A 19,791-nucleotide genomic window follows, 5' to 3' on the forward strand; every position below is an offset into this window, starting at 1 on the left:
TCGATCGGCCCATCGCCTCTCTCGTGTCTTTGGCCCGGTACTCTCTACTCTACTCCTACCTACCTACTTATAAACCCCCGGGATCCTCTCGTTCTTGCCTGTTCCTCGTGGAACTGAGCGAACTTCCTCCTCTCCTTCACTACTACGCCTCGGGGATTTATTCCTGACCCCTCCTCATCCTACTGCTGATCCTTTCCTCTCCCTCTCTCTTCCTTCTACCTATACACGTTTATGTCCCAGCAACTCTAGATCAAACCCATTCGCCTCACATCTCCTTCACCATGGAGAAAGATCACATCGAACCCAAGGCGGGTCCGACATCCTCCTCCGACTCGACTCCTCCGGCCTACGGGGAGTCGGTCTCTACACGTCCTGGCATTGGTCGGCGCATTATCGACAGCTTCAAACGGGACCCCAATGCCCATGTCACCACGCGAGCCACGAGCGGTGCCGATGGCAAATCGTTCGATATTGAAAATGCAGCCCTCCAGACAGCTCAGTCCCCGCTGCAGCGCAGTCTCAAGAGTCGTCACCTTCAAATGATTGCTATTGGTGGTTCAATCGGTACGAATTATCCGCCCCGAGTTGACGGCCTTGACTCCCGTCATAGTGAGCTCAGCTGACCCTGAATTCTAACCCTCCAGGTACTGGTCTGTTCGTTGGTTCCGGAAAGGTTCTGGCGGTTGGTGGTCCCGCCTCGGTCCTGATCGCATATGCCCTGATTGGTTGTATGCTTTACTGCACGGTGCACGCTCTTGGTGAAATGGCTGTCCTCTTCCCCGTCGCGGGATCATTCGCCCACTACTCTACTCGCTTCATCGACCCGGCCTGGGGTTTCGCAATGGGCTGGAACTACGCATTGCAATGGCTTGTGGTCCTGCCCTTGGAGATTGTCGCGGCGTCCATCACCGTCGACTACTGGGAATCGAGCATCTCAAACGCTGCGTGGGTCGCAATCTTTTGGACGGTGATTGTCTCTATCAACCTGTTCGGTGTCCGTGGTTATGGTGAAGCCGAGTTTGTCTTCTCGCTTATCAAAGTCATTGCGGTCATCGGTTTCATGTGAGTGATCTTCAAGGCGGCTCCACAACGCTGAAGACTGACATCTCGCAGCATCCTCGGCATCATCTTGAACTGCGGCGGTGGTCCCCAAGGTGGTTACATTGGTGGCAAATACTGGCACGACCCCGGTGCATTCCACAACGGCTTCAAAGGCCTATGCAGCGTCTTCGTGAACGCCGCCTTCGCCTTCGCTGGAACTGAGCTCGTGGGACTTGCTGCCGCCGAAACTGCTAACCCTCGGAAATCCCTTCCGACCGCTGTGAGACAGGTTTTCTGGCGTATCTCTTTGTTCTATATCGTCTCCCTGACTCTGGTCGGCCTTCTTGTGCCGTACACCAACCCACAGCTCCTGAACGGGAAGTCCAGTGCTGACGCCAAAGCCTCTCCGTTCGTTATTGCCATCAAGAATGCCGGTATCAACGTCTTGGACTCCATCATGAACGTTGTGATCATGATTGCTGTCTTGTCCGTCGGCAACGCATCGGTTTATGGTTCGTCTCGTACCCTTGCGGCACTTGCGGAACAGGGACAGGCTCCTCGGTTCCTCGCGTACATTGACCGCAAAGGTCGCCCTCTCTGGTCCATTTGCATTGCCTCCGCTCTGGGTCTACTTGGATTCCTGTCCGCATCGGACAAGCAGGAAGTTGCTTTTGAATGGATGATGGCCATTTCGGGACTGTCGTCGATTTTCACTTGGGGTTCGATCTGTCTCGCCCACATTCGCTTCCGCCGTGCCTGGAAGCTCCAAGGACACAGCCTGAACGAATTGGCGTTCCAGTCGCAGCCCGGTCTCATCGGTTCCTGGATCGGATTCATCTTCAACTGCTTGGTCCTGGTCGCGCAGTTCTGGGTCGGTTTTGCGCCCATTGGGTATAGCGACATGACCACTGGCGAGCTCGTCGAAAGCTGGTTCTCGGTCTACCTTGCTGCCCCCGTCGTCATCTTGTGCTACATCCCGTACAAGCTCTGGTACAAGACCCCCTTCCTCCGCGCCAAAGACATGGACCTGCAAACGGGTCGCCGGGAGCTCGATATTCAGTATCTGATCGAGCAGGAGCGCGCGGAACAGGCGGAATGGCCTATGTGGAAGAAGGCGTACAAGATCTTCTGCTAGTCGCGACGCATGTAATCCAGCGGCGTTGTTGTGGTTGTCTTTGTGCCTCATTTGAGACCGGCTTCTCTTGACGTCTTTTCATCCTGTACGATAATGATGAGCACCCATTTCCAGTTCTTAACAACATGAGTTCAACATCGTCATGGCCGATTCATGTACTCCGTAGCAACGGGTGAATCCGTGTTCCTTTCAGCCCTTCCAGAACATCCCCAGTCTTGGCATGTTTGCACCTTGACAGCTGAGACAATCGGTAATATTGGTAAAAGATATGCCTGTTGAAAGACACCATGGACTGATCGGCGGCTCCAGCTCAACGCTATTGGGGGATGAGGGTACAACGGAGTACCTTACAGTGTGTGTCTTACGGGCAGTTGTGTGTACACTTGGCCCTAAGCGCCGTCGGTGGACGGTAATGTTTCACCGGCGTAACCAAAAATAGCCATCCCGCAGAGACACGTGAGGCTGAGGCGGCAACGGCGTCGTTTCATGACGGTAAATTACAGTTCCATGAGACTCCCGCCCGATCTCGACCACCAAAACTCCCCAGGGCTGCGTCGTCGTCGTCGTCGTCTGTTGTCTTCCGTCCTCCATCCCCTACTGCACGACGCTTTCGCTGTCTTTTCGATTCTCTTTATCGCTCTCCTTTACCCTTCTTCTTTGCTTTTGTTTAGCACCGAACGCCCTCACTCTCCCCGCTTCCTCCTTCCAGCCGTGTCCGTCCCATAGGTTCCCTCCCGGGGTGTATGTTTGTCTTGAGCCGATCGCAGCCACAAAGAGCTGGCAACAAGCTTCGTCCAGATTAAGCATTAGGGGAAGAAGGCGCCCGTCACTCTTTACAAATACTTGTTCACGCAGCGTGGGGTTTGTCTACCTAGGTAGCGAAATCGCCAGTGTGTTTTTGCGCAGCAACAACAGGACCCAGTCATTCGCTCTACGCTAGAGACCTGAATGATCTGCCTCTGCCAGTGTACAACCTAGAACTTGGCGAAATCCGATAAAACCCAACCGCGACAATGCCTGGCTTTGCAGATTCCTTCTGGACGCCTGACTATGCCACGGGCCTGGGCGTTCTGTATGGGAAACTGCAGCAGGGTGTGGCTGAGAACAAGCAGATCCTCACAATCGCATCCATGCGTGCGGATGCCGAGGAGCTGTATGGGTACCGACTGGGGGAGATTGCGCCGACTGTGGACCGCATAACGACGGGATTCGGAAAGGATGATGGGGCTAGCGTGAGGAAGGTACGTGGCTTGTTTTCCAGCCGCTGAAGCGTGGAGAATCCTGTTCTCGTACTGACAGATCTTTATGTTGACAGGCGTATGAAGGTGTTCGGACTGAGATGATCGAAGCGTCCAGGAACCATCAGAAGATCGCATCGAATATTCGCGAACTCGTCGTGTCGCCGTTTCGGCGCTGGTGCGACCAGCACGAACTTCGCATTGAGCATTCGCACGACGACCTCCAGGCGCGCATCAAGGAACACACGAAGCAGGTAGAGCTTGTCAAGAAGCTGCGAAGCCAGTACTTCAACAAATGTCGCGTGGTCGAAGACCTCGAAGAAGAGAACAAACTCGCGTTCCAGGCCCCCGAGACCAGTCCCAAGGTCAAGCCGACGCCGAAGATCGTCCTGCCCGATGAACAGGTAGAGGAGGAAGAGCCGGTGGAGATTGGGGAGCGGGTCTACGCCCCTGAGGATCTCAAGAAACTACTGGTGCACATGCTGGAAAATATCAAGATCGGCGAGGTGAAGGTGCCTATCATCGGAACCTACCAAAACACCTCGACTGGTGTCGATATTGTTGAATACACTCAGAAGCACATGAATGCCAGCAGTGTCAACTATTCGGAGATGATCGGCCAGGACCTCGTCGACAACGGTTTCCTTCGCCTCGTGGGCAACATGGGCAGCACGTTTGCCAATAGCTCCAAGATGCACTACCAGTGGCGTCCCAAGGTGTTCCAGGTCACTGGTATCCCGGAGAAGAAGAAGCCTCTGATGCGTGTGACCTCGATCGCCAGCAGCGAGGACGGTAGTGAGTCGCCGATCACTTCTGTCTCGGAGATGTTGGCTGGCTGGAATCCGCTCAACAACCCCTACCCGAATGAAACGCCTGCCGAGAAACTGCGCCGAGAAGCCCGGGAGGCCGATGAAAGGTACAAGGCCGCTGTGCGGAAGCTTGATCAGATCAGATGCAGACTTGAGGAGGAGATCGTGGAGAACCTTCGCTTTATGGAGCAGTGCGAGCTGGACCGGCTCAAAGCGATCAAGGCCGTTGTCTTGGATTTCTCTGGCGCCATCAGCAACGTGATCCCAAATCTGCAGAGCACGGTGGATCATATGATGCTTTACCAAGAGACGATCCAACCCCTTGGAGATCTTAGATACCTCCTCGAAAACTATAGAACGGGCGGCTTCGTCCCCCGGGTCCAGGCCTACGAGAACTACTACGGCTCTGTGGAAGGTATGTTATTATGCATGGTACATGACAGCTCACAGGATCTAACTTTTCAGACCAAAACTTTGGCGTCGACCTTGAAGCGAGAGCAAGGGCGGACCGGAAGCGAGTCCCTGTTATCTTGACTACGATTCTGACCTACCTTGACAACCGTAAGACACCTCGATGAGCTTCATTGGGCGGTTGGTATTAATGGAATCTCACAGGCTATCCGGAACTGGAAGGCGACGAGGCTCGACGTGCCATTTGGCTCTATGATGTTCCCTTGGCCGCCACGCACAGGCTCCGCAATGAATTGAACAACAGCAAGGTTGACTATCAGGAGGTCCTTCAACGATATGAGGTCCCGGTTGTGGCCAGCGTGCTCAAGCTGTACCTTCTCGAGCTGCCGGGTACGTGTGAATGTTGACTATCGTGTGCAAACATGTGCTGATCATTTCCAGACTCTCTCGTGTCCTCCCAGGTTTACGAGATTGTGAAGACCATATACTCTACGACGGCCCACGAGACGACGGAAGAGGGACGTATCAAAGTCTTGCAGAGCACACTTGGTCAGCTCCGTCTCAACAACATCGCCACTCTTGACGCCCTTATGACCCATTTCACGCGCTTGATTGATCTTACGTCTGCCGATGAGGCATACATTGCTTCTCTGGCCCAAGCACTATCTCCTTGCATTCTCCGTCCTCGTACGGAAAGCAGTCTTACGATGAACGAGCGCCACAGCTATCGTCTGATCCGTGACTTGTTCGCCCACAAGGATTCTATTTTTGGTGAATTGAAGCGCCAGTCCAGCGGCCTGGGAATCGGAGGATCTGCCAGCCGTCCACGTGCTATCAGCACTGATGAGAGTAACCGTCGGGCCGCCATGGAGGCCCGCAACCGTGCCATCGTTGATCGCAGCAGGGCCAACAGCCCGGCGCCTCCCCGGAAGCACCGTCGTGACCGCTCTAGCGGCGCGTCTGAAGTCGGCCGATTCCCCATCAATGTCAGCCCAACCGAGAGACGGACTACAACCAGGAACAGCCTGGACGTCCCCAGCACCACCACATCCCCGACTGGCGCTGACGAGATGACAACCGTCAACATCAATGCTTCCGAAACTGTCGCTAACGGTACTTCGAATGACTCCCCTGCATCTGCTGCCACCACTGAAAGTCCCACCTCGGGAGGCGCTTCCACCCCTCCCGCGGCTCCCGGATCGGACGATTCTCCTACTCCGACTCCCACGCCCGCCCTTGATGGGGCCGAGAAGCGAGTCTCCGTCCCCCGGTCTGGTGCCATTACCCGCAAGCCCGGTCTTGGTAGCCGATCGAGCTTCCCTGCGGCTGCGATCAGTGACAGCCCCGTGGACAGCAAACGGAGCAGCGTGGCCGATACTGAGCCCAAGGGCGTTACGTTAGAAGATAAGCCGATGGACGACTGAACGAGTCAAAACTCAGACGATACGCGACAATGCACCAATGGATGAAATAAAGAAGAGCATGTCCCTTCATACTCGAGAAGACCTGACCTCTGAGCATTGCGAGCAGCCCCCGTCAACCCTTTTCACACTTTCAGCGGGACTTGTAAGTTGAGAGGAGTGTTGGCATCTTGTTTCTTGTTGTATGCCTTTTTTGTATCCCCGTACAAAGTACTACGTATATCTATCTATCTGCCGCATACCCCATTTCTATGTATCTTTCCCCTCGCTTATGCTTCCCTTTGTTGTGATTTTTGTATGCATAGTTGTCTTGTTTTCATTGTTTTTTGTCTCGTGCCTCTTCTCAAAGCGATATTTGTAGAACTGTTCACAAAATTGATTGTATAGCCGAAGGCGGAATCCCTGAAGATGTAGAATGCACTTGTCTATTCACACTATCAATCACTACTTATATCGTTATAATCATGTCTGTGGGACAATATCTAAACATGCATCGCTGATGACAAATGCTATTGAGGCGACGCTGGCCAAGATGTTCCGCTTATAACCAACGCCCTGAGATAAGAATGCTTTGTTACCCAAAAAAGAAAACGCCATCCAATGTGAGAAATTGCATGTATTGTGGGAGAATCACAGGCCTTGGCCCATGAGTAATCTTCGAAGAATGCCTTCTCCGGGGCCCGCAATCTGACTTTCGATCTCCCTCTGGGAAACGAAGCAGACAAGACCCTGCTCATCCATCGCCCTGCTGGGAGTCAAGGCCCCAATAGCAGACTTGGAAGGGCTACGTCTCAAGTTCGATCCACCAGCAACAGTGCCACCTCGGCCTCGTCCCTGGTATTCACCGACAAGGCCAAGCGTCTCCAAATTGCTCAGGACATCTCGGAATTCCGTGGCAGTGAGAGGGTGAAGAATATTGTCCTTGCGACAGAGGGTACAGTATGTGTCGAAAATCTGTTTGACCGTCGGAGGCATGTGCTTCGTCTTAGACGGAGTCGGCGGGAATTCCCCGTCACGTCGCTTACGATCAAGCGCGATCAACGCGCAAATCGCTGCCTTCTGCTGGAGGTTGAGACCCTGAAGCCGCTGGACCGTGCCCTGACCAAAAGCTGCAGAGGTGATGCGTGCGATGTGGGCAATGCTGGCGCGGGGTGCAGTCAGAACGGTATAAGCCAAAGTAAGACTCTGCATAGATCGAGAAGGGGATGAAAGATTGTTGTTCTCGACTAGGATAGTCTTCGAAGGGCTACCCTGCTCCGCATTCTGCTTTTCGAGTTTCTGTAAAGTCTCCTGCTCGACCAGATCGATCGCGCTCTTGACAAGCTCAAAGGCCTTCCGTAGATCACCCGTCTGAGCTGCGACTTTCTTCGAGCACAGCTGGATGGCTGCCGGCTGCACAAATGGCACGAAATTGGGGTCTTCGGCTTGACCCGCAGGGATGAGGGAACGAAGGCGGTTGATGATAACGCTGGCGATCTGGTTGGCGTTGTACGGCAAGAACGGAAGCAAGCGGGGCTTGAGGTTCTTTGCCTTAAGTTGTGGGAGAGAACGATCCGTCAGATCGAGAGCATTGGCGATACCAACCAGCAGAAGCTTTGACTGGCCCTGCAACGACCATTCAAACAAAGTCTGGAGAACTTCAGCGTCGGAAGTAAGCAGATGGTCAATTTCGTCCAACGTGACCAAAAACATATCATCCCGCTTGTCCTTTGGGACAAAAAGACCTCTCAGTCTCTCTGCCTCGCTCTTCTTGAATACCTGGCTGTCATCACAGAGTTCTTCAACAAGTTTGCTGTACACATCCCTGGCCAGCCGCATACTCGCACAGTTCACATGGGCGACTTTGACCGAGCTCAGATCCATCTCACCGCACACCTCCTGAACCATTGCACTTTTACCGGTACCCGGAGGACCACTAACGTACAAACAACCTCCCTTCCGCGACTCCACACCATCCTGTAGAAAGGAGAGAAGCTTTTCGCGTTCTGCATCCCGACCGACAATGCGACCCGAGCTTGCACCACGTGCGAATAGCTGTCGCGCATTGGTGTAAATTGTTTGAGTCGTAGTCGACGTAGTCGTCGGTGTAGAGGTTTGTCGAGGAGTACGAGGAGTCAACGACTTCCCGCCAACCTGGACGCGGTGCTTGGGAGTGACAGGGGTAGAGTCGATCGCATCACGATATCGAGATTTGGAAGGAGTCTTGATCTCAACTGGCTTGGAGTTCTCATCGCCATAGGTCTCTTCCGAGGGCCGGGGCTGGGCAGATTTGGAGGCACGGAAATGAGTGTTGATCTTGACTGGAGAAGGCGGCTCTTCGTGTTGCGTTGTATGCTTGGGGCGATCATTTTCATTGGACGGTGACTTCCGAGTACTGCCATTGTTCTCGTTCTCATGGTGGAAGATACTGCCACTCCTTGTCCGGCTTGCGTTCGACCGCAGTGGGCGAGTGGAGGAGACGGTCGGTTCGGAGAGCTCTTGCAAAATCCGGGGGGTTCGCGTGCAGCGCTTGCTTGCACTGCGCAAAGGCAACGACGGAGCTGAAATAGGCGTGTCAGAATGTCTAGAATATACGGAAGGTGAGAGACGATAGAATACCTTCTGTGTCAATTGAGCCGCGTTGGCGCTTGCCGAGGACCGAAACTGTCATGCTTGGAGGCAACTTTGGCAAGTGCGGTCGAGTAAATCGGAATTGAATACGACGGAAAGAGAAATTAAAAGATGAGGAAGGTGTGGACGAGGTGTATGTATTTCCGAGAGGGCCAGGTACTTTCTCTCTCCGGGACTGAGGTGAAGGGATCGGGGACTTGAGAGTATGTACCTTTTCCCAACCTGGTAAAATGGGGTTTCACGCAACGACGCGTCGAGGTGTCGCGTCGCGTCTGATGGTGACTGATTAGGCATCTCTGCCGAAAGTCACCTGATCAGTCATGCTTTGTGCATAAGACTTAGTCAGCTGTCACCGGCGGAGAATCAGATTCTCCCCGGAGCAAATGCGTCACTGCGATGCCACCTGAAGGCCGCTCACTGTTCCACTGACCAGCGACTCACTCTGAAACCCTTCTTCGCTCTGTGGCTACTCCTGCTCTTTATTATCCATGCCGACGCGGCTCCGTACATACAACTTATCACACTTCTCTTGACCAGAGCCGCAATTTCTTCCTGCAGTTTGCAGCTGTTTGCATCAGCTTCTGTCAATGCCTTAAATCCTACGGCCCCATCTTACCCTCTATCATTACGATTTCCCCTCTCATTCACCTTTGTCCGAGCCCCTCCCACATCTCCAGTGTGCTCTCCGATAACCGTTGCCCGCCATGGATACCGATGTGGTGGCTCAGTTTACTGAGATCACCGGTTCTACCCCGGAGCTGGCTACTCAGTACCTTCAGCTAGCGGACTTCAATATCGAGCAAGCCATGCAGCTTTACTTCGAAAATGATGGTGCGCCTCTCACACAAGAAGCTCCAACATCGCATTCTGCCCCGCAACCGCCTTCCCACTCCACTGGACACCAGGATGAGTCTGGGGTCATCCACGTTGACTCCGACGATGACCTTGCTGTTGACGAATCTCGATCCACACCTCGAAACCGGTCAACCCATGCGTCGACATTTGAAGATGACGCGGCGATGGCTCGCCGTCTTCAAGAGGAGATGTACGGTGGCGGAGGTAGCGGGGGCGGCGGGGAAGACGATGTGCGAGCGCCGATGGCCCGCACAACAGAGACTTTAGTTGGGCCCGAAGCCGATTTCGATGACGATATGCATGCCAGTATCCTGGGACAATTACGAGCCCGCTCACAGCGTGGAGGTAAGCTTCCCCTGCTTAACTTTTTGATTTGGCGGTAAGCTAACCTTTCCGCTTCCCTTAGGTCGGCCTGGAATATTCAACCAGAGAGACTCCGCCTCGATATGGACGGGAGACGACGAGGCGTCTCATCGGGAAAGACTTGCAGCGGCTACGGGAGGTGCATCCGAGGCGTCAAATAAGTCAAACATGCTTGCCGAGATGTATCGACCCCCCTTTGAGATCATGTCCAGGCTTCCGTGGGACCTGGCCCGGGAGGAAGGCCGTGACAACGAGAAGTGGCTGTTGGTCAATGTCCAAGACCCCTCCGTCTTCGATTGCCAAGTGTTGAACAGGGACCTGTGGAAAGATCCCGGGGTGAGGGACACAGTCAAAGAGCATTTCGTCTTCCTGCAATATTCCAAGGACGATCCGCGGGCGTCGCCTTATCTGCAGTACTATTTCCCGGCCAGCGACGTTTCGGACAACTACCCTCACATCGCCATTGTGGACCCCCGTACCGGAGAGCAGATGAAGGTTTGGTCTGGGCCGCCAGTGATCAAGGCTGCCGATTTTCTGATGCAGTTGCACGAGTTCCTTGATCGTTACAGCCTGAAACATAACGTGCGGAACCCCGTCGCGAAGCGAAAACCCGAGAAAAAGGAAAAGAGTATCGATGCTATGACGGAAGAAGAGATGCTGGAGATGGCGATGAGGAACAGCCTTGGTGATGGAGCCGGACAGCCCCAGAAGATGGAAGACCCCGACGAGCTGACCCGGAGCATGGAAGATGTGAAGGGCAAGGGAAAGGCCGCTGACACGGGGGATGTCAGCATGGGTGAAGCCGATCAGAGTGAAGAAGCAGACCCCCGGGTGTCCGTATTCCAATCGATTCCTGCCGACCAACCCCACACCGAGCCTCCTGCCGACCCAGCAACGACTACACGTATCCAATTCCGACACCCGTCCGGTCGAGTTATCCGCCGGTTTGCTCTCACTGATCCTGTTCGACGCATCTACGAGTGGCTCAAAGCTGACCCGCCGTTGCCAGACAAAGCGGGCGTGGAATTCGAGCTCAATGCTATGGGTCGCAACCTGATCGATTCTCTGGACACCAGCGTGGAGGATGCAGGCCTGAAGAATGGGACGGTGATGATCGGATATATGGAGGATTAGGGGGTGCTTGGAAGATCCGCACCACCGCATGAATCATGAGGATATCTGGAGAGGGATGTTTACGTTATTAGATGGATATTAGATCTTCTAACCTTGATCAATTGATGACTAGCGCATGCTCAACCTGGTTAATAATCTAACTATCGATGATGTACAACTCGATCGCCTCACCGCCGATGCAACCGCCCGGCAGAATCAACCCCGCAGGTCCCAATGAGCGCCGGCGGTTCCTGAGCTGAGCTGAGTGTACATCTTCCGCTTCTCCCTCGATGCAAGGGCCAAAACACTCCAGCGGCTGGTGGAGTAGCTAGTCCCGGCGTCTTCTTCTCTCCTCTCTCGTCCTCCCTTGCACCTCTCTTTTTTCTTCTCATGTCTCATCGTCAATTGCGCTCGATCTAGGATCCCATCCTCCCCTCCTCGCCTTCTCGCGGGCGGTTCGGTATGTTTATCTCCGATGATCAACTATCACGCTTAATCCCCGTATCCACTGTCTCACGACCATGACGGTGGGCTTTGTACACCACCGTCTCCGTCATCTTCTTCAATCCGATCCATCGCACGACTTTCCCAACATGACGATGTACATTCCATGACATACTTTTCTCTGAACTAATGAACCAAAGTGGGAATCGTTACAGAACCACCTGGAGATCGCTTGCTGGACGCTGTGAAAATTCACAATGGAGGGCCTCGTCGATCCGGAGACGCTTTACATGAAGCAAAATTGCATCGGTATGTTCCACGCAGGCCTCGAGCACATACAATCCATACACCCGCTAACATTGATATCATAGGTGGTGGAAGCTTTGGCCGTGTTTACAAAGGGTACCTCATCCTCCCACTCCGCTTTATGCACCGTTTTCAGAGTGGTGTCTAACAGATCTCCAGCGTCGATAAGCGCACTGGTGCCTCCGTCGCCATCAAGATCATCGATGTGGAAAACGCTGAAGATGAGGTCGATGACATTATCCAGGAAATCGCCATCTTATCGGAACTCAATTCCCCGTACGTCACAAGATACCATGGCTCATTCCTGAAAGGCTCAAGTCTATGGATCATCATGGAATTCTGCTCCGGGGGTAGTTGCTCCGATTTGATGCGTCCAGGCCTCATCCCAGAAGAATATATCATGATCATTCTGCGGGAGTTGCTCAAAGGCTTAGACTACTTGCACAGCGACAAGAAACTGCACCGTGATGTCAAAGGTAGGCCCTCGATTTTCCCCCACTCTGTCGCGACCCAACAGTGCTAACAGCTAACAGCTGCGAACATCCTCCTGACCTCAAATGGTCAGGTCAAGCTGGCGGATTTTGGAGTCTCGAGCCAATTATCCGCGACAATGACCAAGAAGAACACATTTGTTGGAACGCCGTTTTGGATGGCTCCAGAAGTGATCAAACAATCGGGCTATGACTACAAGGCGGACATTTGGTCTCTTGGTATTACTGCCATCGAGCTGGCCAACGGGGAGCCACCCTACTCCGATATTCACCCGATGAAAGTGCTGTTTTTGATTCCGAAGAACGCCCCACCCACCTTGCAAGGCGACTATAGCAAGGCATTCAAGAACTTCGTGGAGCTTTGTTTACGCCGCGACCCTCGAGAGCGACCGTCAGCGAAAGAGTTGCTCGAGCATCCGTTCATCAAGCGGGCCAAGAAAACGACCTATCTGACCGAACTGATCGAGCGCTACGAACGCTGGAGTCTTTCGCATGGTAACAGAAATGCCGACGAGGAAGAAATGACTCCAGAACCACCTCAGCCTCCCTCTAGAACTGAGGAAGATGAGGACGATCTCTGGGATTTCGGCACCGTCCGTCCTGCACGCCGTCCACCCGGTCTGAAGCCTATGAAGGAGGCAGAGGTGAATACTCGTGGTATGGACGGAGCTGACTGGGATCTCGGCGACGATTCGCATAAGGCCTCGGAGCCAAACAACAGCAGCTATCCTGCTCCACTGAGCCCTTCAAAACCAACGCAGATCAAAAACGTCCCTCCGGCCGAATCGAAACAGCCACCCTCCCCTTCCAAGGTCCCATTGCCACCATCCCCAGTCAAACAACCTTCTCGAGAACACAGACCCCAGACACCCTCTCGCCTTCAGAAACCGGCACCTCCACAATTGAAAGAGAGTCCCGGTAGCCAGTACGACAAAGCTCTGCAACAGGCCTTGGCTCAGGACTTATCCTTTCTCCAACTCGACCACTCCCCAGACTCCACTCCATCCAAACCATCGCACCCGGGGCCGGAGCGCAGGAAGGCAGTAGAGGCATCCCACAACCAGGAATCGGCCTCAGCACAGCAGTCCAAGACTCTCGCAACCCAACCCCCCAGACCTACCACAGACTCACGGCCCCCATACCAGCCACACGTCCGCGCTCCGCCTCCGAAACCCACTTACACATCATCTCAGCCACAGCCCCAGGCTCAACGCAGTGCACAGTCACCCGGCAACAGAACCAGCTTCGGCGACCTCCACAGAAGGATTGACGCCAGCCTACAGACCCCAAGCGCGGTTCCCCAAACCAACGAGGTCACCGCCCTAAACAGCGTCATCCTGCCCGCGCTCAAGGCCGCGATCCGCCGTCGTGCGCGTCGTCTAGAGCTCCTTTCGCGCAATGCCGCTGCAGAATCCACTGCGGGCCGGACGGACGCCATGGAGCTGCAGTCTCGGCGCGACTACGTTCAGCAGATGATGGAGTCGCTCGTCAGTGACGTGAGCGGAATGTTTTCTCGGATTGAGCGCTGGGACAACGAAGCACCCGTCGGAATGGGCGCGGAAGTCACCTCGTTCTTAGAGGGCTTCTTGGAAGAGGTACTTGTTCGAATTGAGCCCGCTGATGAAGAGCTTCCTTCTGTCAAGACATAGACGTCTTCTCTCATCTCGGATAAAATGCAGTCAAAAGAAATGGTTTGAAATACTTTGTCACAGCTGGAATTCCTGGACAAATGTACGGGAGTCGGGTCGATTTTGTTCTTTTACGGAGTTAAGATTTGCAAGGTATCTGTCATAACAAGGTTGAAAAGAAACATGAGTAGGGTATTGTACATCGCATAGAAGCTTCGAGGATAATCAAAGCATGTGAGAAGCATTCCATCCACTAGTCCTCTGGTCCTGTCAGGAAAGACATTCCTCCAGCATGCAGTAGCTGTCTCTGTCTGCTTGTGTGCCTTCCATGCAAGACCCAGCGCGTCGTCGACCTCCAAGACTTTCACTGCTCCGCTGAGCAATTTGTGAATTCTACAGGCCCGTCTTCTGGGGTGAAAGCCTCGCAGGCAGTTTCCTGTGTGGGAATGCAGATAGACCTGACGACGGTGCCTTGCAGTCCGGGTCCACTCCCGTGCTCGGTATGCATATGCGGTTCGCGTATGGCTTGGCCTTTCACTTAGGACACCAGATTATGGATGGATATGTCACGGTGGTGCCTGGCATGATGGTTGAGACATCGTGCCCAACAGATTCCTCTTCTCCGATGAGCAGCCCATACTATCCTCCAGACGACCGGAATAACCAATCCGTCTCTGGTGTGGGGATCAAGTAGTTCGTGATATTGAATTCATTCGTGTTTGCTGTAGTCCCGTCAACGACAGCGTTGGCAGTACCACTCTCGGTCAGGCCATGGATAGACATTGGGTTGTTCACCGGCTCGTTCATGTCGAGAGTCGCAATGTCGGAAGCCCTGGTAGCGGGAACACGAGGGACGTTGAAGAAGCCAAACACATCGAGATACTCTAATTCGTTCGGAGCGAGGTTTCGTGGCAGTATGGTCGACGCTGGGACGGCTGGTTGGCTACCCGCTGGCGAGGAGCGAGGTTGTCGGGATATCAGAAAATCCAAATCAAAAGCACATCGACGCATGTCAGCCAAAATCTTCACAGTCGATGGTGTAGCTCGCTCGGAATCATCAGCACCAGATTGCTGGTACTCGCCATATTCGTCGAGAACGCGTTGCAGGATCGTACTGTAACGCTCCGCCACCTTCCAATGCCTTCCCATTTGGGCGAGAGTATCGACAAAAAAGACAATATCGGGGCTCACAGTGTGGGCGATGGTTGAACCGTGGACCAGCAACAGACGAGCCGAAACCCAGAGAGTAAATGCGAACGGGGGACCGAGTTTGTCCAGCATATGATTGTCCACAACAAACCGAGTGATAGACAAGATGTTGTCAACGGCAAGCAAACAACGCTGACTTGCACTGTACGACGGGGTGAAGATGGGTGATCGTGTCGTCGGATATGCAGCCGATGAATGCAGTCGGATAACCGCACTGGAGAGCATCAGAAAGTGTCTGCCTATCAATGCAGAGGATATTATACTCACGTCTGGTAGGTCGCGTGAAGCATCACCCAGTCACAGTGAAGACTCTTGCTATGTTTGGATCCGTTGAACAAACGAGACGAGTTTTCGTAGGCATAGTCAGTCGGTAAGCCAAACTCCCAGGACGTCAGTTCAGCGTCTAACTTGCGGTAGGTTGCTTGCCATTCCTCAACATCAGATAGGACCCCGATATCCACAGGTCGTTTCAAAAACAGGTGGATCCGGGACAGAACTCCAAGGATTTCCACATATAGACCGAACGAACCAACGTTCTCGGCGCGGTTGAGGTAATCAGCTTGATCACTGGAATGGTGAAACCATCTGGTTTCTACCGGCTGGTTCTTCGTGAAAAATTCCTCTTTACATGGGAGCCTGCGGTCGATGTCCTTGTCATCCAACGCAAAGTCGAACGCGGTTGCAATAGTGGAATACCGGTCCAAAAGATAAACCATCCAAAATAGACGGCGCCTACCCTCTTCTTCAACCCAGGACTCTGGTTCGGGGAGAGTAACTGCTCTAAGGGTGTATATCGATGGATAAACGGGGGTTATAAGGGACGATTTTGACTCGACGGCTAGGCCCAATTGGACGACGGACCGGGTGATCAAGGCGAGCAGCTTCCATCCTGGAGGGCCATTGGACGATCCTACAAGATCCAGCGCTAGGACCACCAAGGCTTGGAGTGCCTTTACGCTCGAGTTCTCCAGGCCGTAGAGGAGGACCTTTTGTTTCGATGAATCATGATATCGCTTGCGGCTTTGCTCATTCAGTCGGCTGTCGTTGGAAAATCGCAAAGTGGTCGCGACGATCGCATACAGGACCATGCGGTCAGCTTCCTCGAGCGGAGACGGGCCAAAGAAAGTATCCAAAGTAGTCCGACGATGTAAGATCGGGCACCATGAGTTGATGTGTTCGAAGTACAAGTCGACTAATGCGTACAGCAAGTCATACGGAGGAAGATCCAGCTCCGGGTCTGCGAAAGACTGTTCCTGGTTTGAGAACAAGTTGACCGGTACTTTTAAAGAAGACTCGTTGCCTGTATAGTCATTATGTGGTACTGAAGCTGTCACCTGTGACAGGGTAGCTGAATGCATTCCAGCATGGATGTTGTTATGCATTGTGGCTTTAGAGGAGATATCCGAGGGACTAGTGATAGAGGCATCGGATTGACGAGGAACTGGGACGGAGGACGGTTCCTGGAAGTAGAATGCATTGCGAGGACTCGGTCCGTGGGCGGCAGAAGGTTCGGACGGGGAACTGTATGAATAAGAAGCTGGCTGAGGAAGTTCGGGATTCAATCGCGGCGGATTCTGCAGTATATGAGTCTCAATGAGGCGAGCCTGGGTCTGGATGACTTCTTCCAATCGATCTGATGGTACGTCAGCAATGCCAATCTACGGGTAGATCGAAAGGAGAGGTATACCAAGGCGCTGCTCCAATTCTTTGCCGTAACCCGCGCGAAGGCCAGGCTTCTTCCGTTCCTTATATTCGCATAGTTGGCCATTGCGAGAACACCAACCACAGCTGGGTTGCGCACGATCTACTTGTGTGAGATGGAGCTTTGATCGGATCCGCCGCAATGAGCCGAGGTAACTTACCACACTTCACTTTTCTCTGCTTACAGAGTTCGCACCTTGGTTTGTTAGTATAGCGATACTAAAACCATGTACGAAAGCGTGCGCGTGTTCCAGGAGACAGGAGTAGAGCTAGGGTGGAGGACAGTGACTTCGGTCAAGCTCGGGGCAACAAAAGTACGACCCAGTACATACGATACAGTGAGGGGACGTTTGCGCTTCAGCGCACGAGTGCCATTCTGATTGATGCGATCATTATCGCTATCAGCTGCTGACCAAGATTCATCAGCACTGTTATCTCTGTCCTGATCCCCCAAAGGCCTGGACGGCGGCGGCAATGGTGGTGGTGGAGTCTGCTGTGCAGAAACGGCTGCGACAGGGTTCGGCATTGTACTGTAGCGAGGTCGGGGAAAGCAAAGCAAGCTCCATCAGCAGGGAATCGGCACGATGCTCATCATCATCGCGATGACAGTGTGAAGTCCGATCGGATAAGCGGGGAGAATATTCGACCCGGAAGATCTAGAACGAGAAGAGAGAAGAGGAAAAGCGACGATGAGGAGGGAAATGAACGGAATGGATGGGATAAAATGATCTGGGGAAAAGGGAAGAAAGAGAAAGTCCGGGAGGGAAGGATTCATGCCTGAGGCCATCCACCCCCGCAAAACACCAACTTTGCTTCTCCACAAGTCACGTTCCCCATTGTTCTTCTTCCTCCTCCTTACACCTTCTACCTCTTCTAGAATATTTCCTATCTCCATTGCACTGCCAAGTCTGTCAGGATATATGGTCATTCTCTCTTGAAAAAAGATATTCAGGAGACCAAATGGAGAAAGTTTGATTGGAGCCTACACGACGGCGAATTCCCCCGTCACGATGGAGCTCGGGGGAGTATTGCCCCGAGACGGAGTCGGATCCGAGGGACTCTGCTATCACAGGCTGTTCAAATATCTCCCTTCCCCCGCGAGTGTTCTTACGAAAATTAGACCAACCCTTTTTCTCTTTCATCCTTCTCCCCTTCTCCCCTCCTTCTGTCTCGCAATTCATCCGTCGTCACCCTAACACATCCTCGTCGCTATGGGTTCTCTCGCTCCTTTCCCCCGCATCAAGGAGGTGCGGTCCTACATCATTGACGGTGTTGGATCTGGCGGTGATTACCACAATGTAAGTCCAGAGAGCGCGATCGGGACTCTCATAGCTCGCATGCGCTAAGCAGATCAACAGGTGAAAGGAGGTCACTGGCTCATTGACAGCGACATTTCCACCCCCATGACGAAATGGGCACAATACCGGGGCTCGCGTACTTCCTGGGGTATCAATGTTTTGGGTTCATTCTGCGTTGAGATCGAAGCCACCGACGGCACCAAGGGATTCGCTACCGGCTTTGGTGGTCCCCCGGCTTGCTGGCTAGTGCACCAGCACTTCCAGCGCTTCTTGACTGGCGCAGGTATGGGTCTCCCATGACAGCCTCTGGTTAAAGAGTAACGGGATGAAATTATGCTGACATCCCTCCTCATTTTCACAGACCCCCGGGATGTTAACGACCTCTTCGAGAAAATGTACCGTGCCTCGATGTTCTACGGCAGAAAGGGTCTTCCGGTGGCCGTGATTTCCGTCATTGACTTGGCCCTGTGGGATCTCGTGGGCAAGATTCGTAATGAGCCTGTCTACAAGCTCATCGGCGGCGCAACCCGGTCACGACTGGACTTCTACTGCACTGGACCTCAGCCGGCCGCCGCGAAGGCGATGGGTTTCTCGGGAGCCAAGGTGGCTCTGCCTCACGGTCCCGACGAGGGTACCGAGGGCCTGCTCAAGAATGTCGCTTACCTCCGTAAGCAGCGTGAGAGCGTTGGCCCCGACTTCCCCCTGCGTGTGGACTGCTATATGTCCCTGAACGTCCCGTACACGATCCAGCTTGTCAAGCGTTGCGAAGCGGAGGGAATCGACATCGACTGGTGGGAAGAGTGCCTCAGCCCGGATGACTTTGACGGCCACGCTCTCCTCAAGAAAGCCCATCCCACCGTCAAGTTCACTACTGGAGAGCACGAGTTCTCGCGGTACGGCTTCCGCAAGCTCGTCGAAGGCCGCAACCTCGACATCCTCCAACCCGACGTGATGTGGGTGGGTGGTCTGACCGAACTGCTCAAGGTCTCTGCTATGGCGGCTGCCTATGACATTCCTGTGGTCCCCCATGCGTCCGGACCTTATTCGTACCATTTTGTGGTCTCGCAGCCCAACACTCCTTTCCAGGAGTACCTGGCTAACTCGCCCGATGGAAAGACTGTGGAGCCCGTCTTTGGAAACCTTTTCATGAACGAGCCCATTCCCTCCAAGGGATACCTCGATGTCTCGATCTTGGACAAGCCCGGGTTCGGTCTGGAACTCAACCCCAATGCTCCCCTGATCCCCGCGGCATCCATTCTCACCCCGGCTCCCCAGAAGAGCCTGGCGCCCCCTGTCGACAAGGAGCATGGCGTTAACGGCAGCGCTCAGTAGACTTAGCCGCCTTGCATCGTGATGTTTTCCTTTATGGCTGATGAAATTGTGTTGTGCATGTACATATTGTATACATTTCCTATTCGAATAAATGATAGAATTTCAAGAACTCTCCATCTGCATATGCCTTATTCAAAGAATAATATTTCCGTTTCACAAGAAGAGATCGCAGTCCATAGCCGTTATCTACATGCCCGGAGAAATGGACGACCGTATAGTGACGGCGGCGCGGGGAAATGCCATTCGGGGCATCATTAGCACGAGAGGCCGAGGGGAAACTCCACCAATTGCGCTATCTTATCGGCGCCCCCACGGCGGGGTTGAAAAAAGATGCCTCCTTAAGCCCGCCGGAGAAAAACACCTTGCCCAGCTCCCGGTCAGTGGAA

General features: G+C 53.6%; 7 protein-coding genes across 7 annotated transcripts; 5 read left to right on the forward strand and 2 right to left on the reverse strand.

The window, feature by feature from the left end:
* Positions 1-281: 281 nt before the first annotated feature.
* Positions 282-2,176, forward strand: ATEG_04310 (amino acid permease GAP1; the record flags this gene model as incomplete). The annotated part of the gene is made up of 3 exons (XM_001213488.1): positions 282-564; positions 645-1,062; positions 1,114-2,176. 3 exons carry the CDS (start codon positions 282-284, stop codon positions 2,174-2,176), a joined length of 1,764 nt encoding a protein of 587 aa, XP_001213488.1.
* Positions 2,177-3,189: 1,013 nt separating this feature from the next.
* Positions 3,190-6,058, forward strand: ATEG_04311 (GTPase-activating protein RGD2; the record flags this gene model as incomplete). Its single annotated transcript, XM_001213489.1, has 5 exons — positions 3,190-3,417; positions 3,492-4,638; positions 4,674-4,784; positions 4,839-5,024; positions 5,076-6,058. 5 exons carry the CDS (start codon positions 3,190-3,192, stop codon positions 6,056-6,058), a joined length of 2,655 nt encoding a protein of 884 aa, XP_001213489.1.
* A 627-nt stretch (positions 6,059-6,685) lies between these two features.
* ATEG_04312 (AAA family ATPase CDC6) lies at positions 6,686-8,705 on the reverse strand (the record flags this gene model as incomplete). Its single annotated transcript, XM_001213490.1, has 2 exons — positions 6,686-8,595; positions 8,654-8,705. 2 exons carry the CDS (start codon positions 8,703-8,705, stop codon positions 6,686-6,688), a joined length of 1,962 nt encoding a protein of 653 aa, XP_001213490.1.
* A 664-nt stretch (positions 8,706-9,369) lies between these two features.
* On the forward strand, positions 9,370-11,017 carry ATEG_04313 (DNA-protein crosslink repair co-factor UBX5; the record flags this gene model as incomplete). The annotated part of the gene is made up of 2 exons (XM_001213491.1): positions 9,370-9,865; positions 9,927-11,017. 2 exons carry the CDS (start codon positions 9,370-9,372, stop codon positions 11,015-11,017), a joined length of 1,587 nt encoding a protein of 528 aa, XP_001213491.1.
* A 680-nt stretch (positions 11,018-11,697) lies between these two features.
* On the forward strand, positions 11,698-13,886 carry ATEG_04314 (putative Ste20-like serine/threonine protein kinase; the record flags this gene model as incomplete). The annotated part of the gene is made up of 4 exons (XM_001213492.1): positions 11,698-11,749; positions 11,812-11,842; positions 11,906-12,222; positions 12,280-13,886. The coding sequence occupies 4 exons, from the start codon at positions 11,698-11,700 to the stop codon at positions 13,884-13,886; spliced, it is 2,007 nt and encodes a 668-aa protein (XP_001213492.1).
* A 618-nt stretch (positions 13,887-14,504) lies between these two features.
* ATEG_04315 (putative C6 transcription factor) lies at positions 14,505-17,301 on the reverse strand (the record flags this gene model as incomplete). The annotated part of the gene is made up of 4 exons (XM_001213493.1): positions 14,505-15,288; positions 15,342-16,707; positions 16,937-16,971; positions 17,108-17,301. The coding sequence occupies 4 exons, from the start codon at positions 17,299-17,301 to the stop codon at positions 14,505-14,507; spliced, it is 2,379 nt and encodes a 792-aa protein (XP_001213493.1).
* Positions 17,302-17,986: 685 nt separating this feature from the next.
* Positions 17,987-19,405, forward strand: ATEG_04316 (L-rhamnonate dehydratase; the record flags this gene model as incomplete). Its single annotated transcript, XM_001213494.1, has 3 exons — positions 17,987-18,073; positions 18,134-18,356; positions 18,435-19,405. The coding sequence occupies 3 exons, from the start codon at positions 17,987-17,989 to the stop codon at positions 19,403-19,405; spliced, it is 1,281 nt and encodes a 426-aa protein (XP_001213494.1).
* Positions 19,406-19,791: the final 386 nt, after the last annotated feature.

The sequence above is a fragment of the Aspergillus terreus genome, genomic scaffold (assembly GCF_000149615.1).
Source record: "Aspergillus terreus NIH2624 scaffold_6 genomic scaffold, whole genome shotgun sequence".
NCBI classification, from domain to species: domain Eukaryota; kingdom Fungi; phylum Ascomycota; class Eurotiomycetes; order Eurotiales; family Aspergillaceae; genus Aspergillus; species Aspergillus terreus.